General features: G+C 38.5%; 1 protein-coding gene across 16 annotated transcripts in view; it reads left to right on the top strand.

Annotated features, from left to right (window-relative positions):
* The first annotated feature begins 1,061 nt into the window (after positions 1-1,061).
* Positions 1,062-27,676, top strand: part of plekha7b (pleckstrin homology domain containing, family A member 7b) — a 119,947-nt gene continuing 93,332 nt past the window's right edge. For 4 of the 16 annotated variants that reach the window (XR_008302590.1, XM_053237908.1, XM_053237902.1 and 1 more), the window contains exons 1-3: positions 1,065-1,339; positions 1,499-1,575; positions 1,911-1,968. Coding sequence is in view for 15 of the 16 variants with exons in the window: in XM_053237902.1 (XP_053093877.1) it covers positions 1,257-1,339; positions 1,499-1,575; positions 1,911-1,968 (218 nt within the window). In the remaining variant the exon portion in view is untranslated. Of the gene's footprint in view, positions 1,340-1,498; positions 1,576-1,910; positions 1,969-16,592; positions 17,127-20,281; positions 21,161-26,116; positions 26,271-27,676 lie in introns of those variants that run through there. The other 12 variants (XM_053237905.1, XM_053237899.1, XM_053237895.1 and 9 more) reach the window with 10 other exon arrangements.

Raw genomic sequence — 27,676 nt, 5'->3', positions numbered from 1 at the left:
GTTGCTACTACTACTACTACTACTACTACTACTGCTACTACTGTTGCTACTACTACTGCTGCTACTTCTGGTACTGCTGTTGCTACTACTACTGCTACTACAGTTGGTACTACTACTGCTGTTGCTACTACTACTGCTACTGCTGTTGCTACTACTGCTACTGCTACTGCTGGTACTGCTGTTGTTACTACTACTACTACTGTTGCTACTTCTACTACTACTACTACTTCTGCTACAACTGATACTATTACTGCTACTACTACTACTGTTGCTACTTCTACTACTACTACTACTACTTCTGCTACAACTGATACTATTACTGCTACTACTACTACTGTTGCTACTTCTACTACTACTACTACTACTTCTGCTACAACTGATACTATTACTGCTACTGCTAGTACTACTCGTGCTGCTGCTACTACTACTAATGTATGAAGTAACTGAGAGAGCAGCAGTAATGAACTGAGTAAAGGTGATTTAAATCAGAGTATTTATAAGATGGTGCCTGAAGAAACTTTAAACCTTTTTTTTTCCTTCAGAAAAAATCAATACTAAGATGAGTTTCTGACGGATAACAAGGAGGTCAGGGGTGTGGACACTACCGGAGATTATACCAAATCATGACCAGATAACTTTAATAATAAATTCAGCAGAATATTTAAAAAAAAAAAAATTGTATAACTTTCTCTCTCTTTTTTTTTTTTTTCAATTTCCGTCCACTAGGAGTCGCAAATGCACACTTTAAAAACAAAAACTCACCTAACCTATGCAGAGGATTAAGAGTTCCAGTGTGGAATTATTCAGGCTCAAATATGCAAAGAACATGAAATATTTTAATAAAGTCGGGGATTAAGTGTTTTAAAAAAAACACAGCCGCTAGCCCCGCCCCCTGTCTGTAACCTTAACCAATCATAACCTGTCATGCTAAATGATTAGTGAGGAGTTAATGATGGTGAGAGTGAGTGAGTGGATGGAGGTGGAGGTTAGTGGAGTTTAGGTTAGTTATTAACAGGTTGATTCATAGGAGTAAGTTTCAGTCCTGATGAGAGAACACAGCATCAAGGACAGATTATTATTATTATCATTATTATTATTATTATTATTATTATTAACGCCTTGTTTGGTTTTGTGAGTCTTTTTTTTCCTGATAATCGACTCACTTTTTTTTTTTTCCCCAACACCACTGGCCGCCAGGAGTTTGCGCTTCCCCTTTAACAGAGCAGAGAAGAATGAAAGAAGAGTGAAGCGGGATCATGGCGGCTCCTCTCGGCCGGGACACTCTACCTGAGCACTGGTCTTACGGAGTGTGCAGAGATGGACGAGTGTTTTTCATCAAGTGAGTCAATGGATCGTTTTATGGATCGTTTTGTTTTTGTGACGGATCGTTTGGCTGCTTATGCGCATTTCTTGCGTCGATCTTGTAGCCTAACAGGTGTGTGTGTGTGTGTGTGTGTGTGTGGGTGTGGGTGTGTGTGTTTTCCTTTCATTTTTCCAGCGACCAAACTCGCAGCACCACTTGGCTCCATCCCCGCACAGGAGAACCTGTCAACTCGGGCCACATGATCCGATCAGGTAGGACCCATCCGAGTGCTGGTGCTCCGACTCAACTCCAACTTCCCCTCTGCAGCCTTTCAGTCACTTCATTAACTCAGTAACACACGATCAAAAGATTCCGGGAAGATGGAGTGTGTTTGATGCGGAACACTTCAAAGTGAAACACTGCAAAGATTCGAAACATCAAAAACAACAACAAACAAAATGAAAAAACAAACCAAAACATCAAAGGCGTTCCGTTTCCAGTTTAGTCCTCACACGAGTGGAATAAACAGTGCCTGTGTGTGTGTGTGTGTGTGTGTGATTAAACTCTATGCAGCTTAAAGATACTGTGTGTTTTTGTCCTCGTGCAGATTTACCGCGGGGATGGGAGGAAGGATTCACAGCAGAAGGCGCGAGTTACTTCATCAAGTAAGAGCTTTTTCGCCTGTATTTACACTGAAGGGAGTGTGTGTGTGTGTGTGTGTGTGTGTGTGTGTGGGGGGGGGGGGGGGGGGGGGGGAAGTGGAGCTGCATTGCTTTCTGCATCAGCGCCTCCCGCCAGGTCCGGATTGAGGAAGGAGCGCTGGAGATGCGCAGTGTGCTGTTGCAGGACGGGCTTCACTGCTCTGGAGGTGCCACAGGCTCTGTGTGTAGCTCTGAGTGCAAGATTTGTCCGTGTGTCCATGTGCTTTAGCCATCATTACAACACAAATACACAAAGAGGCTTTATTACAACCAGTGGGGATCAGGAATGGATCCATTTGATCAGGAATGGATCCATTTGATCAGGAACGGATCCAGTTGATCAGTTCTCGACTAAGGGTGGGCGATATGAACAAAATATCACATCACGATACTTGAAGATGTTTATACCATACATGAGCCAGTAAAATGGTTGCATTAAAAAACTATACAACTGATTCCAATGATAATTGTATCAAATATCTACAAAAATGACTGGGAAGGAAAAATTCAAATAATAAACTAAACTTTGTTCTGTACAAAACTTTAGCATCGGATCAGCCGCTTCTAATCAGTGTGTAATGGCTTTATTAAAAAATATTAGAAAGTAATATCACAATATCCACGATATAATTGATCACAGTATGGATATTATATCATCATATCACCCCGGTAGGTGTCAGTGTGTGTGCAGATGTTCATGGTGTCCTATCACGGACTGGCGTCTCATCCAGGGCGTATCCCGGGAACGCTAGGAGCGAGGCATGTTTTTGGGAAACTGGAGAACCTGGAGGAACCTCACACAAACCCAGGGAGAACATGTGAACCTCCAAACAGGCTTAAACCCGAGCTCAGGGGTGTTTAATAAAGTAAATTTGAAAAAAAAAAAAATCTGTAAAGCAAGATAACACTTTCTAATGAGTTAGAACTGGGCGGCATGGTGGAGTTCCAGGTTCGATCCTGAGCTCCGGTTACTGTGTTTGTGTGGAGTTTTGCGTGTTCTCCAAGTTCTCCGGTTTCCTCCTACCTCCCAGAAGACATTCTGGCGACTCCTAATTATGAGTGTGTGTGTGTGTGTATGTCCTGTGCTCAACCTGCTTCCCATTCAGGGTGTCCCATTCCCGTCCCAGGCTCAGTGTTTTTCCTGGGATAGGCTCCAAACCCCGTGTGACCCTGATCAGGATAAAGCACCTAGGGAAGGAATACTAATTTGTCAGTTGCAGTGTGTATAAGTGATGAACGTTAAGTCACTCACATGCTAAAAAGAACTCACTGATTGGCTCTCTTGCTTGGTATCATGTGGCCACGCCCCTCGGTTTGAGTTATGACATCAGCATCGGATGTATAAAGACGTGATATAGTGTATGTGTATAACTATATGTGCAAGTTTTGAAAGATTTTTTCTCTGTGGTCATTATTATTATTATTATTATTATTGTTATTATTATTATTATGACACAAATTGTTGTTTGGGTGCTGATACACACTTCTGATGTTATAGATAATTTAATTTATAGATAATGTGTTGGTCCAGTTGCTGTAGCTGTAGCCCGAGTGTAATTTCATCCATTTTGGCTTTTTGTTGTTTCTTTTATCTGTCGTTAAACAAAATCCGGGTCACAAACTTCCACACGTAGTGGACTTCCTCATCCGTTGCACTGTTAGTATAATATCTTTCATAACATTTCTTTTACGATAAGATATAAGATCTCTTTATAAGATTTTAAAGAAATGTCCTGTATAATGTACACATACATATTTAAATAACATTTTATTGTATAACATTTATTTATAATGTATTACAGCACCAATTTCACATAAAGCACAGATCAGCGTATATCATAATCATATATCCAGTTTGAGCTCAAGGTCAAGTCGCTGCTATTCAAAACGAAAGCAAGAAAGTGAAAAATTAACTTTGGTGATAATCTTTGACACGGAGATGTGCATGAAGGCTGACTCTCCAACATTCAAACTAAATATTTACTGTGTTACAGCTGTACCATTCTGTATCGAGTGAAAAAATGACTCATGATTTTACTTCTGAATAGATATGAGTGAAACCGAACTAAAATGAGTTCCCATTTCTTCCATTAGATTATAATATAATATATTATATTTATATTTGAGTGTATGGACAAAATTAAAGCCACTGATAGCGTTGAAATGGACGAGAAGATGCAGCTGGTGAACAGTGACAGGACAGATTGCTTTTGAAAGAAGAGAAGAACAAAAATCGTCCAGAAACAGTCCATTCTGGAGCTGAGTATTAAAGCTAATTCTGTGGAACTTCAGCTATTTGAAGTATGAGGTTGTCTTTTTTTTCCTTAGAGCACTTCGAGCCAGGTCAAGACTTTGCTTCTGGTGTTTGCTAAAATGTAGAGCTCATCTACATGCAGGTTAATATCATTAAATACAAACCATAAGTGCAAAAGTCACAGCTATAAAACTAGACCGTGCAAACAACAGTAAAAATGTCCTGCAGGTGACTGCATTATGGAGCAAAATTCACAGTGTACAGATATAAAGCCAAAATTCTTGTTCAGGTCTGTAAAAATCTGCTCTGATGGGTCAGAAGGTGTTGATTAATTTTCTCTAACAGCAGCTCTGACAGTAGTGCAGCTGCAAATCACAGGTTTATTTATATACATTAATGCTCTTGTTCTAATATGTTATCGTTTCTATAGCAACAGTTCATTCACAGGGACTCATACAGCAGATGCTCCATTAATAATAAAATAATAAAAGTAAAAAAGATTTAAAAATGTGTGTAATTGCTGATATGGTGATGGAGATGTTTATATAACATTTATGGAAGGAGTCTCAAGTGTCAGAGGTAAAACTGCAGAGAGACAGAAAAAGAGGGAGGCTGGTGAGCGAACGATTGTTTATAGCTGCTATAACGTAACTTGTTACACAGACGTGCCACAACATTAAGTGTAGCTATAAATGGATAATAAGTATTATGTGTTATTCTTTAATAAATAAAAAATCTAATTGCTGGCAGATTGCTGTGGTATAAGAGGAATGAAACACTTCGGGCTGCGCTGTTATAGGAAAATAATCAACTGTGTTGTAGTAACAGTAACTCCGCTTCATCACACCACCTCATCGTTGATTATTTTCCTATAAAGGCCCTGCCATGTTGTATTCCTCACTTAAAGTGTCCCTGGACATCTTGAGCTACCTTGCTATCTAACATTAACGTTAATGATTAGTGAACAGATTGCGTGTTGTCATGGTAACGATGAAACATATTCGGACAGGTTTGAACTGCTGACGATGAGAAAATGGCTCCGTAATGATGACTCATGTCCCTTTGTAACAAACTGAGCTAGTTATCTAGCAATTAATGAAAGAAATAAATAAGCTAATGTTAGCAATATTAAGTGCTTTCCATGACATGGGGACATTCCCAATTTGCATATTCATGTCTATGCTTGGTTATAGAGCTGTTCCTAGGTAATAGTTTAAATCTTTGTTCTTTTTAAAAACAGATTATTTTGCTCTTTCAGCTGTGGACATCAGATGTGTGTTTAAAAAGCGTGTCTTGAATTATTTTAGGAGAAAAGTAAAGAACATATGCTTCATTGTCAGGGATTGTGATGCTAACGGTGATGGGTGGATATGATTAGCATAGTGTTGACAAAATGTTTGCTGTGATCTGTGATTAGAGGTGAATAACGATGGAAAGGAATCAGAAAACACGGATGTAACTGAAGGTGAACAGAGAATTAAAGTTTTTTCTTTAACACGCTTGTAATAAATGGCTCCGATGCTGTTATTTTAGCAAAGTACAAAACCTTCTCTGCTCTCCCTCCATCTTTCTGCATGTTGTTCCTGTCCTGTCCTGTCCTGTGTGTCCTGTCCTGTGTGTCCGTTTGATTGTAGGCGGTCATGTGGCTGTATGAATTTACGATGACAGAGATATACGGCGCGATCACATTCTCAGTTCATACCAAAGTCACTCTAACCGTTTGTCTTCATTTTATATTAAAAAAAAAGAAACATCAAAGCCAAGCTGCATCGTCTGGACCATCCAGACGTCCTTCACGGCTTGACCACTGAGCTCATGCGTGATTATTTTATCTATAATTTCAGCGTGAAGTCATTAATAACAGCAGCAGGCTTGTTTTTCTGCTGCGTGTTTGTGTAATGTGCCAGAATCAGCTTTTGTTTCGGAGTAAACAGCACCTGTGCCCCCTGTGACATTGCTTTTCATTTCCTACAGCACCAGCATTAATCATAAACCAACATCATGTGCTACTGTAACGCATCTGCGCAAATTCCTCCTCCGGGCCTTGCTGCAGTTACTGGTGTAGCGCTGACCGCCTTCCCGTCTGCAGTGCCCCAGACGAGGAGGCGAGGAGGCGAGGAGGTGAGGAGGGGTGTTTACATGCGGATTATTCTCTCTGTTAGCTTTGGAAAGGTTGCTTGAGCCCTTTCAGCAAGTGCGCATGAGAAACAAGAGCTCTCAAGAAGCTGGACGTGTCCTGTCTCAATCTTTGCTTAGCTTAAAAATGTTCATGTCTGGATTTTATTCTGTATTTATACAAGTTCACAAACTGAAACAAATGGAACACAAACATCTGGAATAATAATAATAATAATAATATTGTTACCTCATATTGTGATCATGTTAGAGATTGGAATAGATAAATAATCCTCTAGAGAAACTAGAGAAACTAGATAAAGTAGTGTACACTAGATGAAAGAAACATTCTTTGCCTTTCTTTTCTTGTGTTTCGCTCAAAAAAAGTTGTCAAAACATCTCATCATGCTCATCAATCCAACACAAACTAGTGAGAGAAAAGCAAAAATCAGGTGTCCTGTATAAAAATGTATTATTTCAGGAGGTTGCTGATAAGAAGAAGAGTTTTACTGGTATAAATGATTAAATCTGTCACCTGATTCTCCCTCAGGAGAGAAAGATTACAGAGCCAGCTCATGCATTTGTCTTAAAACATCGTAAAACTGCTGCGAATTCGACTGTGTGGCTACGAAGGGTACGAAGCGATCACAATGCTTTATTATCTGGGAGACACTAGAGGACACTTTTGGGACCGATTCTCCTGAGGATTGCAAAATTTTCATGATTTTACGCTTAAACCATTAAACCATCATCTTTCCAGATTCTCCTGTAGTTTGAGGGTGGTGGCAGACGATGAGTATCTTTTATGAAAATGTAACCTTGACATCATTTATAAAAGACATCTATAATATATGTAATAGTTTGTTATAAAAGACAAACGAACCGCCGTCCACCATGTTCATGGCCGTGAGCTGAGCAAAGCGACATAAAGCTGCACTTCTGTTTGTTTGTTGTAAAGGAAACCTTTACCCTGGTGTTTATATGGAAATATTTGTGATGTATTTAGTGATTCTGGTGTTAATTTGCTGCATGGTGCTGTAGTTTTGTTATTTCTGTAAGAAGTTATAAGTGTCTTACTGACATTACAGCCCGCTCTTATTACTACCTCAGTTAAAACCGTGTTTAATAGGAGAAGAAATTTCAGAATATAAGTGATAACAGTCAGGTTGTGCTGTTAGCTAATAAAAACAAGAGCGAGAGCTGCTTTTCTGACTCATTTTGACCTTTTATTAACGTTATATGAACAAGAAATCTGGGGTAGAAGTAGAGGAAATGTTCCCAGAGACTCGGCTCGGCTAGACAGCGATGGCGTTGACGGTGGTATTAGTGTGAAAGTTGAAGCTTTGCAAGCTGATCTGTTTGAGCAGAGTGTACAGGTGAGGAGGTGAGAAAGCTGGACAGACTAAAAGACTAAAGTGCCGCTGCATCGCTCTCTTTAGGTAGAGCTGAAGCGAGGGCCGAATCCCACTGCACCGCTATTAGCAGGTTGTTGAGTGGCATTGTGGGTAATGTAAGAAAGTGTTAACCACAGTGAAAAAGGACCATGTCCTAGAAAGAAGTGTTAACTAAAAAAACTTTATAAAATAAATCTATCCAGATTCTCTAACAATATTTTCGTCACACAGCAAAAGCAGTCACTCAACTGCCAAGAGCTGTGTTTTTCTTGGCTGCACATTGTTGTAGCTTTGTTATTCAACATGACTCAGAGTGCATTAGTGGCTTACCCGCAGCTTTGCACGTCAATAGCCCTACTATATCTTTTCTTTTTTTTCAAAGACATTTTTAAAAAAATGTCCGGCTCACCAGTGAGAAACACAGCCACAATATTCGCATAATAACGGGCGAGTTTATAAAGGTCAGCGAAAATGATTTTGAAACCGCATTATTGCTGACAGTTTTATTGTCCGGTCACATGAAGGCAGTCTTTGTGTCGAGTGTGCGCTCCCACAAAAACCCAACACTGCGGCTCTCAGATGTACGACAGCACAAATGTCACGGCGGTGAAATATTGTGCGTGTCCGTGCCTTAAAGGGGTTTATGGTTCCTGTTTGGATCCTGTACGCTGCTTCTGTACATTGTCTCAGTGTCACATTCTGCTTGTTAACATCAGTGGGAAAGGAAATGGGATTTGTTTTTAGGTTGAAACACAACAGCAGGAGAGAATTTATGCCTCTCCATATTGCATGCTCTTTAAGAAAAATCAGCTTCAGGATGTGGGTGTCAGGCATTTTAAAAATAATTAAACTTTGTGGCATATTTAATCCCTTAAACTCTTAAGCTCATCATTCTACAAAGCTTTATAACTGCACATAATACTTACTATAATATGTATTATGCAGCACTACAACTAATCGACAAAATTGATAAAACTTGATAATAAAATTAGCTGGAAATGAATTTCAGTATCGATGAGTTGGTCTATAAGAAGCACGCGCTACATCACTTCATGACGCAAAGTTACTGGAATAAATAATCTTATAAATAAAAGCTATTTTTCAAAACAGTGACTCCATGTTGTGCTGTTATAGGAAAAAAATCAACGCCAGGGAGTTACTGTTAACCCAGAAGTTTATTATTTTCCTATTACAGCATGACACAGAGTGCTTTATTCCTCTTATACCACAGCATTTTGTCAATTTTTTAAATGATAAAATAATACTTTTTGTAGTTACTTTTATTGTTGTGGAATGCCATGTAATAAGTTAGATCTAGTTATCACTTATTGAATAAATATATATTTATAATATATTTAATTTATACAACACATTTCATACATTTCAAATGCTACACAGTGTGAAATAAAAAATGTAAATAAATAAAGAAAAAGCAGTCAAAAATAAAATTGTGCAATAAATAATAGCAGCGACAGAAAGAAGGAAATGATATAAATACAATACGAATATAAAATGTATAATTAAAAGCATGTAAAGATAGAGTAAAAGTACAATAATTATATGTATAATTGTATAATTAATATTATATTTTTAACCTTTTTCAGTGATAGATGGAGCTAAGTGTAAGTTTATGCTCATTTGAAACCTGTTTCGTTTCCTCACAATAAAACTTTTAGATGTTTTTGAACATGTAAATGCAATCCAGGTGCAATGTGCAGGAAACAGCACACGCTAGGCGCACGTTAGCGTCTCCTGAGGGCCTTTCTTCTTCTGCTGATGTGAACATTACGTCTGCGGTTAATGAAGAGAGCGTGCCGCATTCTGGTGGATCCCGGATGTGAAATTTATTTGATTTATTGCCGGCTCTGTGGCTGCCAGTTATTTAATTCGTTGCTTATGACAGCTAATGGCAAAGTGCAGAGCCGCAGCAGAACCCAGAGCCCAGAACCCGGTCCCTGCTGCGCTCAGATAATTAAGAGACACAGAGAAATTTCTCTTTACTCGAGTCTCTGATGAGCGGGAAGTTCTCCTCACAGCTCAGAGGTGATATTTTTAGATCCTAGGCTGACAAACTGACCACGATTCTTTTATGCGGTTGGCGGGGGGCAATTATTTTGTCCTCTTAGATGGAAGCATCACTGCAAATCAGTCCTGAAGATCTTCTCATTGATCACCCGTATCCTATGATGAAATATTTCTATCCTGATGGGCGTGGTCTCTATCAGGATGACTCCGCCCCTATTCACAGCCACTGTTCGTCCTGTGTGTATCTGTTCAGAGCTCAAAAAATCCATATTTGTGTCTGTATTCGGATTTATACTCACAGTGGGCGTGGTCTATTACATCAACCCTCGACCCCTGACTCTGTTGCAGCTTTTTTCTAATTAAATTGTATTTTAGTATCTTATTTTTCTATTTAATTTGTATTTTTAGAATGTTATTAGTATTTTAACATTTTTATCATACTATTTTATAATATTTATTAGTATTTTAGTCTTTTTTTCTATGAAACGTTTTATTTTTAGTGTTTAGATGGTGGTTGTCATGGCAACGCTGTATTTTGACAGATTTGTTGGCTGTTAAATAATCACTGAGAAAATGACGGAAATCGAGACTCTTACTGAAATCAACCTTTTGTGACCAATGTGTGCTAGTTTACTGGCACTTAAGTAGCCAACTAGCTATCTTAGCTAATGTTAGTCTTGAACAGATGGTGGTTGTTATGGTAACACTATATTCTGACAAATTTGGCGTCTGTTGAATAAACACCGAGAAAATTACGATGCAGTTCGAGACTCTTACTGAAATCGCACTTTTGTGACAAATGTGTGCTAGTTTACTGGCAGTTAACTAGCCAACTAGCTATCTTAGCTAATGTTAGTCATGAACAGATGGTGGTTTTTATGGTAACACTATATTCTGACAAATTTGGCGTAAACTGAATGAACACTGAGAAAATGATGATGCAGTTCGAGACTCCTACTGAAATTGCACTTTTGGGACCAGTGTGTGCTAGTTTTCTGGCATTTATCTAGCCAGCTTGCTAACTTTAGCTAATGTTAGTCATGAACACTGACATGAAATGATGATGCAAACTGAGACTCTGGTACTTTGATACTTATCTACACTAGCTTTCTAGCACCTGGCTAAGTAAGTTAGCTAATTTGAGTGGTATTAGAGTGCCAGGAGGACATGGACATGTATTCGACTAAAATAATAGGTGGGATTGTGTTATTATTATCATGAAAAGGACAAGAGACTTGAGCTGTGACTAGCTCTTTTGTTTTTCTGGGACACTTTGGTAATAAAGTTGCAGAGGTAGAATGTTTAGGCCAGAATTAGCTTTAGTAGTGCTGACAGTCGCTGTGAGTCGGCGGTGAACTCTTGTCCTGACCCCCCATCCCCACCCCTTCCACCCCATCCCCATTGTGTGCTGAAGAGGCTTAGCCCGGTCCAAGTCCACATGTCGCTTCCCTGACAACGGCCTGTTTCTGGTGCAGCAGGCTGCTGGAAATGAGAAGCGCCGTGGCACAATGGAGGGACTGTTAAGCTTGAGCAAGCGTAGTAAAACCGCTCTCTTGTCGCCCCCCTACCTCCTCTCTCTCCCCCCTCACCCATCACCCATCAAAACGTCCACCAGCGCACCCCATACACACATTCCTGAACACCAATGAGGCAATTTTAATTTTTAGTAGTATAATTTAACAGCATTTTTTTTTTTGTGTGATCCCTAGTTTGACCGGGAAACTTTTTTCTGGAATGTTCTCCATAGTGCAGCTGTGACTGATGTGGAAAGTCACACAGGAATGTCTAACGCTCCACTTGTGCGAGGAGTTGAAAGCGTTTTCACCTCGAGCCACGCAAACGGATACCTGCGCAAGTCAAGCTGCATTGAACCACTGCAATCCTATAGCTCCCCAAAGACACGGCTCTACAATGGAGTCCTGTCGGGACAATATTCCTTTTGTCTCTTTCCCGGAGGAATACTTTTTTTTTTTTTAACGGAAAAGGTTTCTCTTTAAGATCTCAGGAGATTTTAAAAAATGGTTCTGACTTGTTTTTCATTTAGGTGACAAATTTGTCAAAGAATTGCTCAGGAGAAACAATGAGATGAGATGAGATTTTTCTGAGTTTTGGACTATCTGATTAGAGCACTACTTTAAGATTATTATTTGTCACACTGCACCGAAATCTTAATAAAATCTCGTCTGAAATTGTTACGTTCAACGTAACTTAATGCTATTCTATGGACAGAATAATAGCTCTAGTGTAACTGTTTTACTGACAGGCATATTAACACAGAATTCTGTACATCTCTCCAAATATATTAGTATTCTTATACTAAATTTGGTAGTGTTTGTTTAGGTATGTTCTCCAAACAAACTTTGGGGGAACTTTCCAGGAACTGGTGTATTTATATTGAAGTCACCTGACACAGAGGTCGACTCTGTTCAACTAATCATGTGACTTCTGATGGTGACTGAGCTATTGTTGGGGTTTTCACAACAACTAGGGAGGGGAGGAAGGGGTGCTGGTTTGGGGGTTGGGGGGTGAATACTTGTGCAATCACTTATGCAAACAACTTTGTGTAGATTCATGACAAAAATGCAATTAAGTCCATTTCAGAGCACAAAAACGTGGAAAATTTCAAGGGGGTGAATACTTATGCAAGGCTCTGATGTTATTGATATTTAGGAGAAACTACAGAGATAATAATGACATCTCTTAGAGATTTTATTTCCTTAGGGTTTTGGTTTACATCCCAGGTGTTTAATTTCCATGAGACTGCGACGATACGTTGACTGACTGACCCTGTATGCAAATTTCACTTAGGTTGTCCCACGCTAGCTAAACTCGCTCTTGCATAGAGAGAAAAAAAAAGAAGTTTCTACTGAGTCGTTCATGTGTTGTTCTCTGTAATCTGTTTCTGTGTAGCACCTGAGGCAGAATACACCAATTAGCCATGTACAATGTGTAAAGTGTGAACGTAAAAATGTGATTAAAGGGCTGTGAGGTCTCTAAAGGCGCTAATCTCTCGCTCTGCTAATGGAGCAGTGTTTTTGTCATATTAGCAGCACAGATTTATGGTCCACTGTTCATTTGGGGGCATGCTAGCAACTCTTATTCACACAAAATCATGCTAGCACCTGTCTTTCAAAGAAAAAAACAAAAACTGCTGTTTTCTAATCACTTGAAATCAGCTAGCAGCTAGCTTTTAATCACATACAGTTGTTTTTCTTTCACAAAATCATGCTAGCTGCTGTTTTCCAATCATGCTAAATCACACTAGCTGGTTCATAATAGAAGGTATTTTTATTTCATTAAGTCATGCTTTTCCAATCATGCAAAACACCAATAGCTGCTGTTTTCTAATTTTCAAACCAAATCATGCTAGCAGCCATTTTTCAAACATGTTTTCCACAGCAGCTGTTTTTACAACCACATGATGCTAGCAACTGTATTATAATCACACCAAATTTTGCTAGTAACTATTTTTCTATCACCCAGAATTGGACTAGTTGTTTCCAGTCATGCAAAATCCCACCAGGTATGGTTTTGTAACCAGACAAGTTATGCTAGATACTGTTTTTCTTTCACTAAATCATGCTAGTTGCTGTTTTATGGTAGCAAGTATTTTTAAATCATGCTAAATCATTCTAATCACTGTTGTTCAATCACACAAAATCATGCTAGCTGTTGTTTTCCAGTCCTGCTAAATCACGCTAGCAGTTTTTCTTCCCCCAAAATCATGCTAGCTGCTGTTCATGCAAAATCATGCTGCTAACTAGCTGCTATTTTTTTTATTCACAAAAAAGAAAATCATGTTAGAAGTTATTTTCCTTTCACCACACCATGTTTACAACTCTTTTTCAATCACACAATGCTAGCAGCTGTTTTTCAGTTACATCAAATCATGCTAGGAGCTGTATTCTAGGCATGGAAAATCACAGTAGCTGCTGTTTTTAATCACACCAGATTATGCTAGAGGCTATTTTCCTTTCACCAAGTCATGCTAGCAGTCATTTTATAATCACGCAAAATCATGCTAGCTGCTGTTTTTTATTCACTCAAATTCACACAAAGTTTTCCAATCATGCTAAATTGGGTTATCAGCCTTTAATGCAAATTTATACTAGTTATTAAATAGTAATATTGAATATTAAGCTTTAGGGGTTAATTATTATTTTGATTGCTGTTTGGTTAATTTAACATGTTTTTTTTGTTTTCAGAAATTAAATGGATTTTACATTCCAGCTCAGTTTTATTACTTCTTGGGTTTTTTTCTTTGTCTCTGTTTCTGGTTAAACTCTATGTGTGTTGGATCTGTATTGAGTTTCTTATGAGTCTAATATTCTTCTTATGAGCACTGAAAATCATTCAGAGGGAAAATAAGCTCAACTGATGGCTTAATCATAACATCAGTCTGACATTAAGAGCTGTTTCTGACTAAAGCCTTGGGCGGTCATAACTAACAGAACAAGTTGAGCTTGCTATACTATAACACTGCTTCCATTTAATTCATTTGCAAATGGGTGTGTCTGAGGCCAGCCAATCACATCTGTAGTGCAAGTCGTTTAGCATGTACGCATGCCTGTGTAGGTGTGTGTGTTCAGACATAATCATATACGGCATGTAAACAAACACGGGTTTGTCAAGCTGCAGTGCGAGCGACTTAAGTTCAAAAATCCAGTCAATATTTATGCAGGAAAAGTTCCTTGTATTCAGAGTCGAGTTACACACAAGCTTAAGTGGATTTTCTGAGCTTCACATTCAGATTATTAAAATCACCTGCATGTCTTTCACTCCTCCGATTGTACCAGATTTTTCTTCAGTAGCAGCGTCCAAGACGAGTTTTTTTCAGTGGCGTCTAGCCCACAGCCTTTAAACACAACCACTCGCATTTAAACCCTAAAACATCCAGGGATAGAAAATGCGGACTTTAGAGTATCTATTGCTGCATGAATAGTCCTAGTTGTAATGATCACATTATCCCTGCAAATTTGGTTTAAAATTAGCAAAATTGCATCCACACTCATTATTCAGCAACGCATAAAATAGCACTTGATGCAGCACATCCTGTTATTTTTCCATTGTATTGTTTTTTTAACTTAATGAAGCCATAATATACTAAATCGATGTCATGAACTTGTAATGAGTGCTTGGGATGTAGCTGATTTGATCATACTTTTAATGAACTGTTTTGATTTGTCTAATTATTAAAACAATGCCAATAATTTTGTTAATTCGATAAAGAAAACGTGCCCACTGTTTGAAGGATAAGCTGACGGAGCACTCGTGCTATGCTTGCAGAGAAACTTTAAGTTCATTCATAATTTTATCCATAAAAAAACATCTTATCGTCTTTGCCTCGGTTTCTGCAGCGTGATTAAACTCGATTTGAAGGCAGCCAGTTATCAAACTCCTTCATACAAAAGGCTTTAATCAGAAAAATGTCAGAAGTTCACCTTGGCCGAGATACAGCAGTAACCCAAGGCGTATAAAAGGACCGTATCTCTGTCAGATGTCAGGGTTTTGGACTTTAGTCAGTCGTGATGGCTTTACTGTGTTTATTATATGGATACTATGAACCAGGATTGAAGTAGAGAGAAATTACTATATTTCAGCACTTTTTTGCCTCAGTAATTTTTGAAAGCTCCTCCTGTAGTCCATGACGTAAAAAAAACGTACATGCACAGCTTGTCCCTATTTTTCCCTAATTTTTTATTCACTTAATTGGTCTAAAAAGCTTTAGGGCTTCATTTGCTGCAACTAATAAAGAGCACATTGAGAGACACTCTCAGTAAGTTTAGCATCCAAATCTGCTTTTGATATGCTGATGATATATTGTTGAGTGTCCTGCAGCTTTATATTATTGACCCATTGCTACAGCGATGCAGAAGCCCCCTGAAAACTCTGCTTTTCTGCTTTTTTTCCCCCAGACCAAACGTGAATAAAATTCACCTGACATGAAAGACGTATTTGTTTCTGGTAGTGGTTATTTTCAGCTAGTAGCCGACTTAAACGGTGAATTTGCATGCATCGGTCTTGTGAGCCAATAGAAAACAAGAAGGCGGGATCTCTGTGATCTGTTTAGTTGCAAAAAAACAGAGGAGGCACTAATTATTAAGCAGCATCTCATTGAACTTGTTGTGCCAAATGCCATAAATGTTATTTATTTACTGTTGCGTGGTGGACACCTGAAAAAAAAAAAAAAAGTCTGCTGATATACGCTAGGTTTTTTTGTGGAAAACTTCTTCTTCTTGCTCTTCTTCTTCTTCTTCTTCTTCTTTTTAACCACATTTATTACACTCTTGTGCATATTTGAGTAACAGCTGCCTGATGCTTGGTAGCATTTAAACTTGCATCAGGATAAAATTTTGGTGTTGGTTGTCTACTGCAGGGTGTTTGCGTCGGTGTTTTTTTTTTTTTTTTTTTTTTTAGCCACCTCTCTCTACCTCTCTCACTTCTCTGTGCTGTGTGAGGAGGAGAATCAGGGCTAAAGTGATTATACTGCATTTTTCAGTGAGGAGGAGGAGGAGGAGGAGGCAGGACCCTTTACGCTGTGACAGGACTGCTTAATGATTTCCCTTTTGCAGTGGGGCTCGTGCGCAGTGAAGCCGCAATGGACCAAACGGGCCAGGAGGTGAGAAAGTGAGAAAGTGAGGGGGGGTTTGAGCAGAAATGCTAGCTCACAATTCACTTCCTGCACCATTTATCTCGCAGACATCACTTTAAAAAAGTAAACACCCAGGATGCTGAAGAAATTATGAATGAAACTGAGAAATTTTTAGCTTGAACTAGAATTTCAGTTTGGTTTATTAGAGGAAGTGTGTCATATTGTCCACCAAGCAGCAACAGCAGCAGTGTCATGGCACCATCACATCCACCATGAGCGATGAAGGCCATGCCAGGCTAAGAACACATTGTTTTGTACTCGGTGGGCAATAATAGTATACGGAGAATGGGGCAGCGTGGAGAAAAAAAAACAAAGACGGGATTGACGGGAGGACACAGTAGGTTCCTGTGTCTCACACTCAGAGGCCGTTCCATCAACCATGATTAAATGGGTGATATTTAACCCCCAGAGCCCTTGCAGAAGGCATTGACATTCACAGACGAGATGATGTGCATTCACCATAACGATGTGCCTTAAACAACATGGGCGAGCGAGCAGATACGGAGCGAGAGAGCAGACGCAGCGGACCCCTGGGCAGAGGTGGCACGGGATCTAGCGTCAGCATGGGCATCTGCTGCGGCTGCTTACCTCTGCAAGATGTTAATCAGGATCAAGAGGAAGTGCCGGTTCATCTGGAAGCTATCAGTGAGGAAGTGGAAGAGAGCTCCACGGCTGAGGAAAGGTAACGTGGTTAAGATCAATGCAGCTCTTTATCTCTGGTGTCTTTCAAAATCAAAAGTTTTCTTTTTCCATTTTTTCTTAAACTATAGCAGACTCTATAAGTATCTGAGTCCTCCAATAACCTCTAACTGGAGCTCGCTCAATTTTTTCCTCAGTGCTGAAACAGAGATGACAGAATATCTACTGCATTCTGTCAAAAAAAAAATGGAACTCCCAGCAGACAGAGATTGCATTTTAAATTGCACCAGAACTCGTCTTTGCCCTTCAGAAGCCTCGAAGGAGAAATAAGTAAAAAAAAAGAAAAAAGAAAAAGGACTTCTGCTATGGAGCAGCTTGTGAAGTCGAGGCTTCTCGCTTGTAAACAATGTGTTCTGTTTGTTCCGACTTTCCACTGTTTGGTTAGTGGGATTTTGCGATTCAGACTATGACAAGAATCTGGGGACGGCTCACATGTTTCTCTGTGCTGCTGAGGAGAATTATAATGACTAATAATGAAAGGCCTTTGTTGTGAAAGATGAGGATTGTGGTTTTGAGCTTTACAGCCCCAGACATGATTGTTTCCTAAAATGGCTTAAACGGGCACACATTCTTTGTGAAACAGAAAGCTAGATAATTTTTCAAATAAATAATAAAATCCCATATATTAACGCGCTTGTTCTAATACGCTATCTTTCTACAGTAACAGCTTATTCATAAACAGATTAAAATACGTGTGTAATCATTGATCGGTGAGGAGACATTTATTTAACATTTATGGAAGGAGTCTCCAGTGTCAGTGCTTTGTAACATTCAGAGGTAAAGCTGTAAGTTTAGGTTTTTCGACATCTTCAGGACGGATGAATTTACGCTTTTTGCAGTTTCTCGGTAACAAGCAGCGTTTTCTGTCTTATTAACTTCAACTGAGAGAAAAAAGAGATGTTGGTGAGGGAATGATCGTTTATAGCTGCTATAACGTAAATGACAACAGGAACTAATTTGTTTCATGGAACATTAAATGTAACTATAAATGGATTAAAAGTATGAAGTAACCTTTCATAAGTGCAGTTAGGAATCAACTAAACGTTCCAGATACGTCTATGTGTGTGTTTGTTTCCTGCATTCGAGTCTACTCTGGGTTGAACAGTGTTCACATGAAGGTTCCTGGACTGGTTATTTGGTTCCTGCTGAACCTAACCACTTTTTATTGATGGGATAAACGCAGCAGGCTTTGATTCAACTAGACTAAATTGTGTGTGTGTGTGAAAGCAGCCTCAGAGACCTTTTAGAAGCAGTTGTTTATAAGGTCATTTGTGTTAGTGTTGTATTAGTGAAAGGGCGGCGTTTCACTCGGGTGCAGATTGTAAAGTCTGTGCAGCGACGTCTGAAAACATTTCACCCTCCTGAACTTTGGCCCCGTGATGATTCATATACAAGTGGAATACAGGATGTACAGTATGTGCAGCACGGCACAATAAAGTGCACAGAACATCAGTGACTGCGACTGCTGGAACACGCTGTAATGGTGCCGCTGATTGGTGCAATTTATACCCTTAATTGTGCACAGCTTTAGCTCTCTGGCCTTCTAATACACACACACAAACACACACACAACTCACTAAAGCAGGGCTGATCAGAGGACTACCAGCTTGGAGCGGTTGTCAGGGCAGGCATTAAAACTGGTGTGAAATATCTGCGCTGAGAGGAGAGTAATTTCTGTCCGAATGAATCATCCGCCTGCCTGAGCGCTCGAATGATCAGCTGGAGCCTGCTGCTCTTCCTCCAGGGGCCACCAGGGAATGCTGTCGAGTCTTTTTGACATTTCAGGCTCGACTCTTGTGTGGCATCATGCCACACTGCTGAGCGATGAGTGATAAGTTCTCGTTTCACTCGGGATTTATTTAGGCTGTTTCATCTCCACATCTCACCTCCAGAATCTTCTTCTGTAATTCACATCCAGAAGAATTACTTCTTTTGTAATTCACGTCCAGGTAAACAGGATCCAGATTTTTGTGAGGTCCACATTGCAGAAATGTGCCATAATTAATATACCACAATCTTATTAATCTTATTAATCTTATAAATAATCTTCCTCGTATATTTAAGCTGTTTGAATTCCATCAATGCCAATGCCATCAATACATTAATTTGCTAATAATGGACTATTATGTTATTAATGAGGAACGTTACACAAGTCAACAACTTCAAATTGAAATGACATTAATTGTTTATTTAGTTTAGCTACAGTTACTGTAACTAGCAAAAGGATTTGGCTAGTGATGTTAGTGAAGTCAACTAAAAACAAAAAATGATTTGAGATGACAAAAATGTATCACAGTTCTCATTTCTTATAAGATATTTCTCTGATACGCAGTATATATTATGATTAAAAACCTCCAGCAATGCAATAAAAAAAGTATGTCTACAAAATAAATGTATTTTATTTATTATATTATATTTATTACATGTTTACTAAATATAATTTATTTATTTACTTATATACTATAATTTAAAAACATAAACTATATTTATTTATTTATTTATTTAATTTTTTACAATACACATATCTTTAAACTTGAAATGGAGGAGAAAAATTACAAATCTGTAAAAACATAAATTTATTTATTTTATTTATTTATTTTTACAATTTTAAAGCTTAAATACTGAATTTGAACATCAAATCAACTGCTTCCAGTTTATAATTAAATTTATTTAAAAAAAATTGTGCTGTATCTGTATCTCAGAAAAGCTTATTGTGACATAATTTATCATAATATCAATATTATATTGTCATATCTATTTTGCAGATTTGTAATTTTGAGTTATACTGTACACTGAAAACCCTAACAAGTTGACTGGACTCTATTGATTGAGTAAACTCGTTCCCTCCATTTAATTGAGTAATGATGTCTCCCAAAACTTGTATATTTAAGTCACATCAAATATTGAATCACATCAAAGACAGACCAGAGTGAACTAGTTTAATGAATCATGATTGTGAGTTCATAACACTTGAAATCTTATGTTTATGTATTTTGTAGGTAAATAAGTTAAACAAACTTAGATTTTTGATTTATGGACACAAAACGCAACATTTTAAGTAATGTTTAAATAGTCATGATTACTTGATTGTTTAAGTAAAGACAACATTAGAGTGTAGGCAAATTTTACTTCTAGCAAGTTCAGAATGAACAAAAAACATTGGCAAAAAGTACATTTATTAAATACACCATAGACAAAAAAATTCTTTTATTTAATAAGTGTATGTGTTTCAAATATAAAAAATACATATTCAAGTACTATTGTTAGATAACAAACTCCATGAAACCTTCCCTGTGAGAGGATAAGTCATGGTGTTAAAGCTCGGTGATCTCATCTGCGTTTCAGACTGTGGAATTGGTTAATCTCGTGAGCTCGGTCGGTGAACAGTCTCGTGTGTTCGGTTGTCTTCTCAGATAAGCCTCAGATCCCCGAGCTCCACACTTACACACACACACACAGGAAGGTTCCGGTTGCATCTGTTAAGCAAGATCATCAGTTCCTGCTAACCGGGACTGGTGAGTGATCCTTCAGCAGGTGTAACATGAGTAATGGATGGAGACATTCCTGAAAGACTTCATCTCCCTCCTCCCGTCCTCTGTCTCTTCCCTGTTTCTTTGAACACTCCTCGGGGGTGTGTGTGTGTGTGTGTGTGTGTGTGGAGAAGGTGCTGACGGGGTGAGAGTGGCCAGACTTCGGAGACTGAGGAGGTAACAGCACTGAATCTAGCACTTGACATCTGCCAAAAAAAAAAAAAAAAGCGCATACTTTCCAAGAATACATCCGAACGTGTAGTAGGTAAAGGTCACGGCTGAGGTCTCGGCTGGACGCTGGATATTTCTGGCTCATGAGGGTCAGGGGTTGGCATTCACCTTCGTTCCTTTCCAGACAAAACTCAGATGCCATTGTGGATTGTTTTGGATCGTGGATGTGGTTGAGCAGAAACAGGACGTTGGTAGAGAAGATTCAGAGTAACTTGAGAAGAAACTTTGGAGTTTGGAGCTTGGATTTGAAGGGCAGGTAAGATGTTAAAGAGGTTCCTCAAGGGTTCTTTTGATGGTAAACGGTTCTAGCTTTTTAAAATCTTTAACGGCTTCCACACTAAAGAGCACTTTAGGTTTTTTTTTTTAAAGAAAGTGTGCTGGATCTGTTCAGGAAGGTGCTCTGTTTTATAAGTTGCACCTTTATGTAATGTCCATGGACAGATTTATTGATTGGAGGAGAAGGACACTGAGTCAGCTGACCATTTTTCATTGAAGGATCATTAATTAGTGATGCACTAAGTGACTTTTCTTCAAAGTGACATGTAGCACGTTTTAGTGTTGAACTCAACACCATATTGATTGATGAGTAACAGCGAATCAGATGAACTGTTTTTCTTTTCATTTAGAATTCATTTAATACGGGATATAATATATTCTGCCTGAGTCTAATCACACTTACACAATGTAAAACATTTAGGTACGTTTATTTTCTATTTTGTGATAATCATATAGTAAATGATTGTAAATTTCCACATTGTAGCCTAAAAGCCATAATTATAATCATCATATCATGGATAATAATTAGGGATAAACTAATACAGGAATTCTGTACTGATCCTGATTTCTAGTCAACAAAGTTAAGTTTAAATGAAGTTATTCAACAGCGCTGTTGACTTCTTGAATCTGATTGGTCAGAAGATGTTGATTAATTTTCTAGAACAGCAGCTCTGACAGTAGTGCAGCTGCAAATCACAGGTTGTTTCGTGGATTTTTTGCAACATTAAATGTAACTCTAAATGGTTAAAAAGTATGATGTATCATATTTAAGAAATAAATAAACCTGTTTGTTTTGGCATGTTGCTGTGGTACAGGAGGAATAAAACACTTACTGTTATAGGTAACTGTTTCTCTGATTATGTTCCTATAAATGTATGACACCAAGTGTTTTATTCTTTACTTAAAGCAACGTTGCTTAAATATTCTGCTTCTAGTTTGGCTTTTTGTCACTCACACCATGCTGAATTGAGTCAAGCTTTCTGGAGATGATTTATTTGCACACATTAAAAAGTAGAAGTGTCTCTAATTTGTTGGGAAGAACAGATGAAAACAAGGTCATTTCTTTTTTAAAAAAGAAAACAGGTAAAAAAATTGTAGAAGATTCACTACGTAATAATGACCAAATGAACAGGTATGATGCACAGAATGAACTTTGAGCTCACTCCTCTCTGAGGCAATAAAGCCGTCAGGAACAACAGCTTTTAAAGTGAGCGGTGCAATTTTACACTCATTGACGTGAGACACAACGACAGGCTGCTTCAGGAGCTATGAACATAACGTCCCTGTCGCATGATTCATTCCCGTTCTTCCCCTTTCAGACCGCTAACCCCCCGGCACAAATCACTCCTGGCAATGACAAATGAGCCTTTTATTTCCCACGACACCCAGTTTAAAAAAAACACCAACAAGTGTCTGTGTCTCTCCTGCTGACCTGACAACTGTTTTATCATCTGTAGACATCATGAGACGACGCCTCGAATAGATACACAGCTAATGAAAGGAAAGAAATTACATGATGTGACAGGATAATCAGGATACAGTTATTTATGAGAAGCTGGCGTAAAGCATTTCCATAAATACCCAACAGACCTAATGGCAAATGCACTATTGATTGACTTGTTATAACATGTAGACGTGTGTGTGTGTGTGTGTGTGTGTGTGTGAGAGAGAGAGAGAGAAAGAGAAGGTCAGACCTGAAGGTGCTACGAATTTTATATCCTCTACACGAGAGAACATTTACATACAACTTCTTTTTTTAAGAAAAGAGACAGAAAATGTGTTGTGATGTCAAAAATGAATCCTTTTTGAACAGAAACAGAAATATTAAAAATCGCGTTTCAGTCACATTTCCATGACATCACATTGTTAATTACATTCTATAATAGTATACATTGAATCGTGCTTTTCATGCTAACTCAGTCGTTTTGTATTAAAGAACAAAATGATGTCATCAGCCAATCAGATTGCGCTCAAGTGTGCAGGACCGACTCACTTCCACGCTCTGCTAATGACAGAAAAGCAAATTTGTGCAAGTGTAGTGTACACGTGAGTGCAAACACACTTACAAGAGCGCTAATCACATCTGTGTGTGAGCTGGAATGGTGTGCTTTCAAATTTTTTTTGAGTTTTTTTTTTGTAATAAAATAGCGTCATTGGGTCTCATTGGATACGAACAAATTTTGTCATGAAAGCATTTACGCAAGAAATGTGGTGTTTGTTAAGTTTTTTCCATAAACTTTGGCATGTTATGTTTCATTCCTGAATCCTGTGTAAATGTGCGTATAAGGAGACTCAGTAATGTGAACCTCGATTGATCGTCGTCAAATCGTATAATTATCGATGAGTTTCTTCGATTTTATATTCAGATTATGCTGTCAAGTTTAAATCACTCATTTATTTCAGTAACACACCAATTTAATGAACATTTAATCAAACTCAGTTGCTTCATACTGTATTAATGAAATAAAGTAAATAAGACAAATAATTCAGGACATTTAATTAGTACAAAAGTAATGGCGCCCTATAAAAGGAGGAGGAGGAGTTAGTTCTGCAAGATTTTGCACATGCAAAGCTTAGGAGGTGCTCTTTCACCATTTAGTCGTCATTTTGTCATTTTCAGCTCTCTTTGCCTTTTATGGAGTTTTCTGGGTGGGGTTAAATGTAAATGTACCATTAAGGTGCTTGGTAATCTACAGCTAATTGTTGTTTATTAACATACGCACATGAACGAAGTACGAAGAAAATTAGTGAAACTTTTGTAAATCTGACGTTAATTTTTACTTCTGTTTGACCTACGAAAGCTAACCAACTTCTCTAAAAGGTTGAAAAATGAAGCCTGAGGCTAGTAAGACTGTGCAATGGATAAAGATTGTTAATCATTGTGACAATATTGACTTTTGTAGAACCACAACAGGCGGATAATTGCAATATGCAAATGTAGAATCTAATAAAGTGTTTCTGATCTCTCAGATTTTCAAGATTTTGTGGATGTTTTGATACATCATGGCATTGGTGGGATCATAACAAGAAGTAAATGCAGTAATACTTTTGGCCATATTATCTTTATCTTTAACCATGACTCATCAAGATTTATTTTAATATTGCAGGGCAGGTTGTGATTACACTGTGTAGCACTAAATACAATGCGCAGTTGGGCTTAATTAATTTTAATTGTAAACACTAAAATATGTTTTTCTAGCCACAACAGAAATCAGACTTTCCCAGACTTCCTGCTCTAACGCTATTGAGAACTTGTTTCATGGATGTTCCATAACATTGAATGTAATTATAAATGGATAAAAGGTATGATGTGTCATTCTTTAATAAATAAAACTCGCAGTCGTTGGTTAATTGCTGTAGTACAAGAGGAATAAAACGCTTGGGGATGTGCTGTTACAGGAAAACCTCAGCGTGATAACTAACTCTGCTTCGTCACTGATTATTTTGCTATAACAGCATGATGCAAATTTTTTTATTTCATACTCAAATTTCTTTTTTATTAATAGACATAGCTCTTAGATGAATTCACTCTTTAGTGACTTTGTGTGAAATAAGCTCAGATTTATCTTTATGATTTATCTTTAAAATCAGTGATCCATCCATACGCAGCATGGATAAAGGGGTGGATGACTATATATATTTTATGAAACACAGCCTTTAGAAGGTTCTCGGTTTGTGTGTGTGTGTGTGTGTGTGTGTGTGTATGGGTGTGTGTGTGAGAGAGAGAGATGAAGTGAAAGGGATCACCTCTGAAAGGCTTGTGAGGAACAGAGATGGCCCCGGTTCCCCCTCTGGAGCTGCTCCTGGCTCGGGAGTCATTCATCACCCAAAGCCCCAGTTTTCATTAGCTGATAGCCGCCATTTGCAGTCGTGTGTAATCATTCACGCCAAGCTTGAGTGCAGCCATGTGCTGGAAAAAGCCTTTTTTTTTTACCCTCTCTATAGGCAGTTTTTCATATCATACCATGATCAAAGGCATTTCTACGACACAAGGTACACTTTATGGCCAAACGTATGTGCACCCTTGACCATCACACACATATGTCGTTCTTCCCCAAACACTTCCTACAAAGTTTAAATCACACAATTGTATAGAATATCTTTGTACACTGTAGCATTACAGTTTCCCTTCACTGGAACTAAGAGACTCAAACCTGTTCCAGCATGACAATGCCCCTGTGCACAAAGCGAGCTCCATGAAGACATGGTGTGTGAAGGTTGGAGTGGAAGAACTCGAGTGTCCTGCACAGAGCCCTGACCTCAACTCCACTGAACACTGAACAACTTTTTTCTGTAAAATTCTAAAGAACATCTCTTAATAACGTCTTGATACTGAAAAAAACATTTAAAGTAAGGATGCAAGTGTCACATATTTAATTATATGATGCCTCATTTACATAAATATATGACAGCAATCAAGTAGCAAAGATTAATTGTGATATTTATTGTATGTTTTTTCGTTGAGTGTTTTGACCAGGTTTACTCCAGATATTTTTAATCACGCTGATCCTGACCTGTGTGATATAATCATGTTATGATTTTATTATTTTTTCGCATCCTTTACTTCCTCTTGAGTCTTTCTCTTCTTTCTCGCTCCTCTTTTCCTCGCTGTTGTTGCTCCTCTGCCGTCTCACTCGGTAAGATAAGCGGCACGAGGATCCCATAGCGACCACAGCGAGTCCACCAAAGCAGAGCCTCTTACGTCATCAACCCAGTGACGAAGGCGAGCTCCAGGAGCTGCAGGGGAGCTGAAGCAAAGCTTAGCTTCTCCCCTGGGTGTGTGTGTGTGTGTGTGTGTGTGAGAGAGAGAGAGAGAGAGAGAGAGAGCTTGTTAGATATGTATTCATATTTGTGTATGTATGCTGCCTCTTCCTCCTCTTCCTGTTTCTCTGCCTCCCTGCGGCTGTGTGTGTGAGTGTGTGTATGTGAGTGTGTGTGTGTGTGTGAGTTTTTAAATGAAACTCGGAGTGTCTGGTGTGCAGCAGCAGCTCAGCTCAGTCTGCACTCCTGCAGCGAGACATGTGGAACCAGCAGGGTTACTCGGAGTATGCTCTCTACCCGGGACAGCCCTTCTGCAATGTGACGTACAGGTGTGTACATTCTACTCGGCACGCGTGTGTGTGTGTGTGTGTGTGTGTGTGTGTGTGTAGTGAGTGACATTTTGGAAGTGGTAACCGCAGAACTGCTTTGACTGCTTTGAAGACTGATCATGTTGTGTTAATAATAAACTGCTTACTCGTCATTTTTCTAAAATTATTCATCGTTAATGAGAAGAAGTTTATTAATGTTGTGTGTAGCGACGTGCTCTCTGCTTCTCTCCGCTCTGTTGTTTTCATATGTTTTTCTCGGTGATCTGTGCTGCTTCCACTTATTCATACAGTCAGTAGTAGGATTGGGCGATATGATAAAAAATATCATCTCACAATAGTTTTCTACGATACGCGATATGTGTCAGGATCAGCTGATCCGTGTGGGGGGTCTGGATTATTTTTTTCTTTTTTGGGTAGTGAAATTGTATAACGATTTAAACATTGTGTGTTTGTGTGTGTGTGTGTGTGTGTGTGTGTGTGTGCTGCTGTTTTAGTAAAATAATCAACGACAGGCTGGTGTGAAGAAGCAGAGTTACTGTTACCACCTCAAAATTATTTTCCTGTGACAGCACGTCCCCTGAGTGTTTTATTCCTCGTACAAAACAGCAATTTGCCAACAATTCCAATTTTTTTTATATAATAAAGAATGAAACGTCATACTTTTATATGTTTATAGTTGCATTTAATCTTAGTTCCTGTTATCACTTACGTTATAGCAGCTCCAGTCAACTAGCAGCTGACAGTCGTTCCCTCACCAGCCTCTTTTTTTTTCTTTTTCTTGAAGTTAAAAAAAAAACGCAGCTTGTGATGTTACTGAGAAATCGCAAAAAAGCGTAAACTCCTCTGTCCTGAAGATGTCGGAAAAGTTAAAGTCACAGCTTTAACTCTGACTGTTACAAAGTGCTGACACTGGAGACTCCTTCCCTAAATTATTAATGGAGTGTTTGCTGTACAAGTCCCTGTGAATGAGCTGTTACTATAGAAATGATAAACTGTCAGAGCTGCTGTTATTGAAAATTAATCAACACCTTCTGACCAATCACAATCCAGAATTTAGCAGCAGTGTGGTAGGAATGATCAGGAGTCTGGATTAGATCTCTATTTTCTTTTTGTGTTTTTTACTTTTCAGTTAATAGTTAGCTTGTTTCAAATGATACTTTTCCTCTATGATATCGCTAACCTTTGATTATATAAATTTTCCAAACAGATGAAGTGAAAATGTAGACTTTCTTCTGCTTTAAGCAGATTTTAATTAGTGCTTATATCAATTCCTGCTCAATGACTTGCACTGAAGATCTGCGTGTGAACCGTACTGACCGTTTTCACCCGAGTGACTCTGACTGTCATAACCGGCAACTCAACCAGAAAAACCTCCACAGGTGACTCCACGTCCCGGGGCTGTTTTT

Source organism: Pangasianodon hypophthalmus, chromosome 11 (genome assembly GCF_027358585.1).
Source record: "Pangasianodon hypophthalmus isolate fPanHyp1 chromosome 11, fPanHyp1.pri, whole genome shotgun sequence".
NCBI classification, from domain to species: domain Eukaryota; kingdom Metazoa; phylum Chordata; class Actinopteri; order Siluriformes; family Pangasiidae; genus Pangasianodon; species Pangasianodon hypophthalmus.
This window is presented reverse-complemented; position numbering and strand designations above follow the sequence as displayed.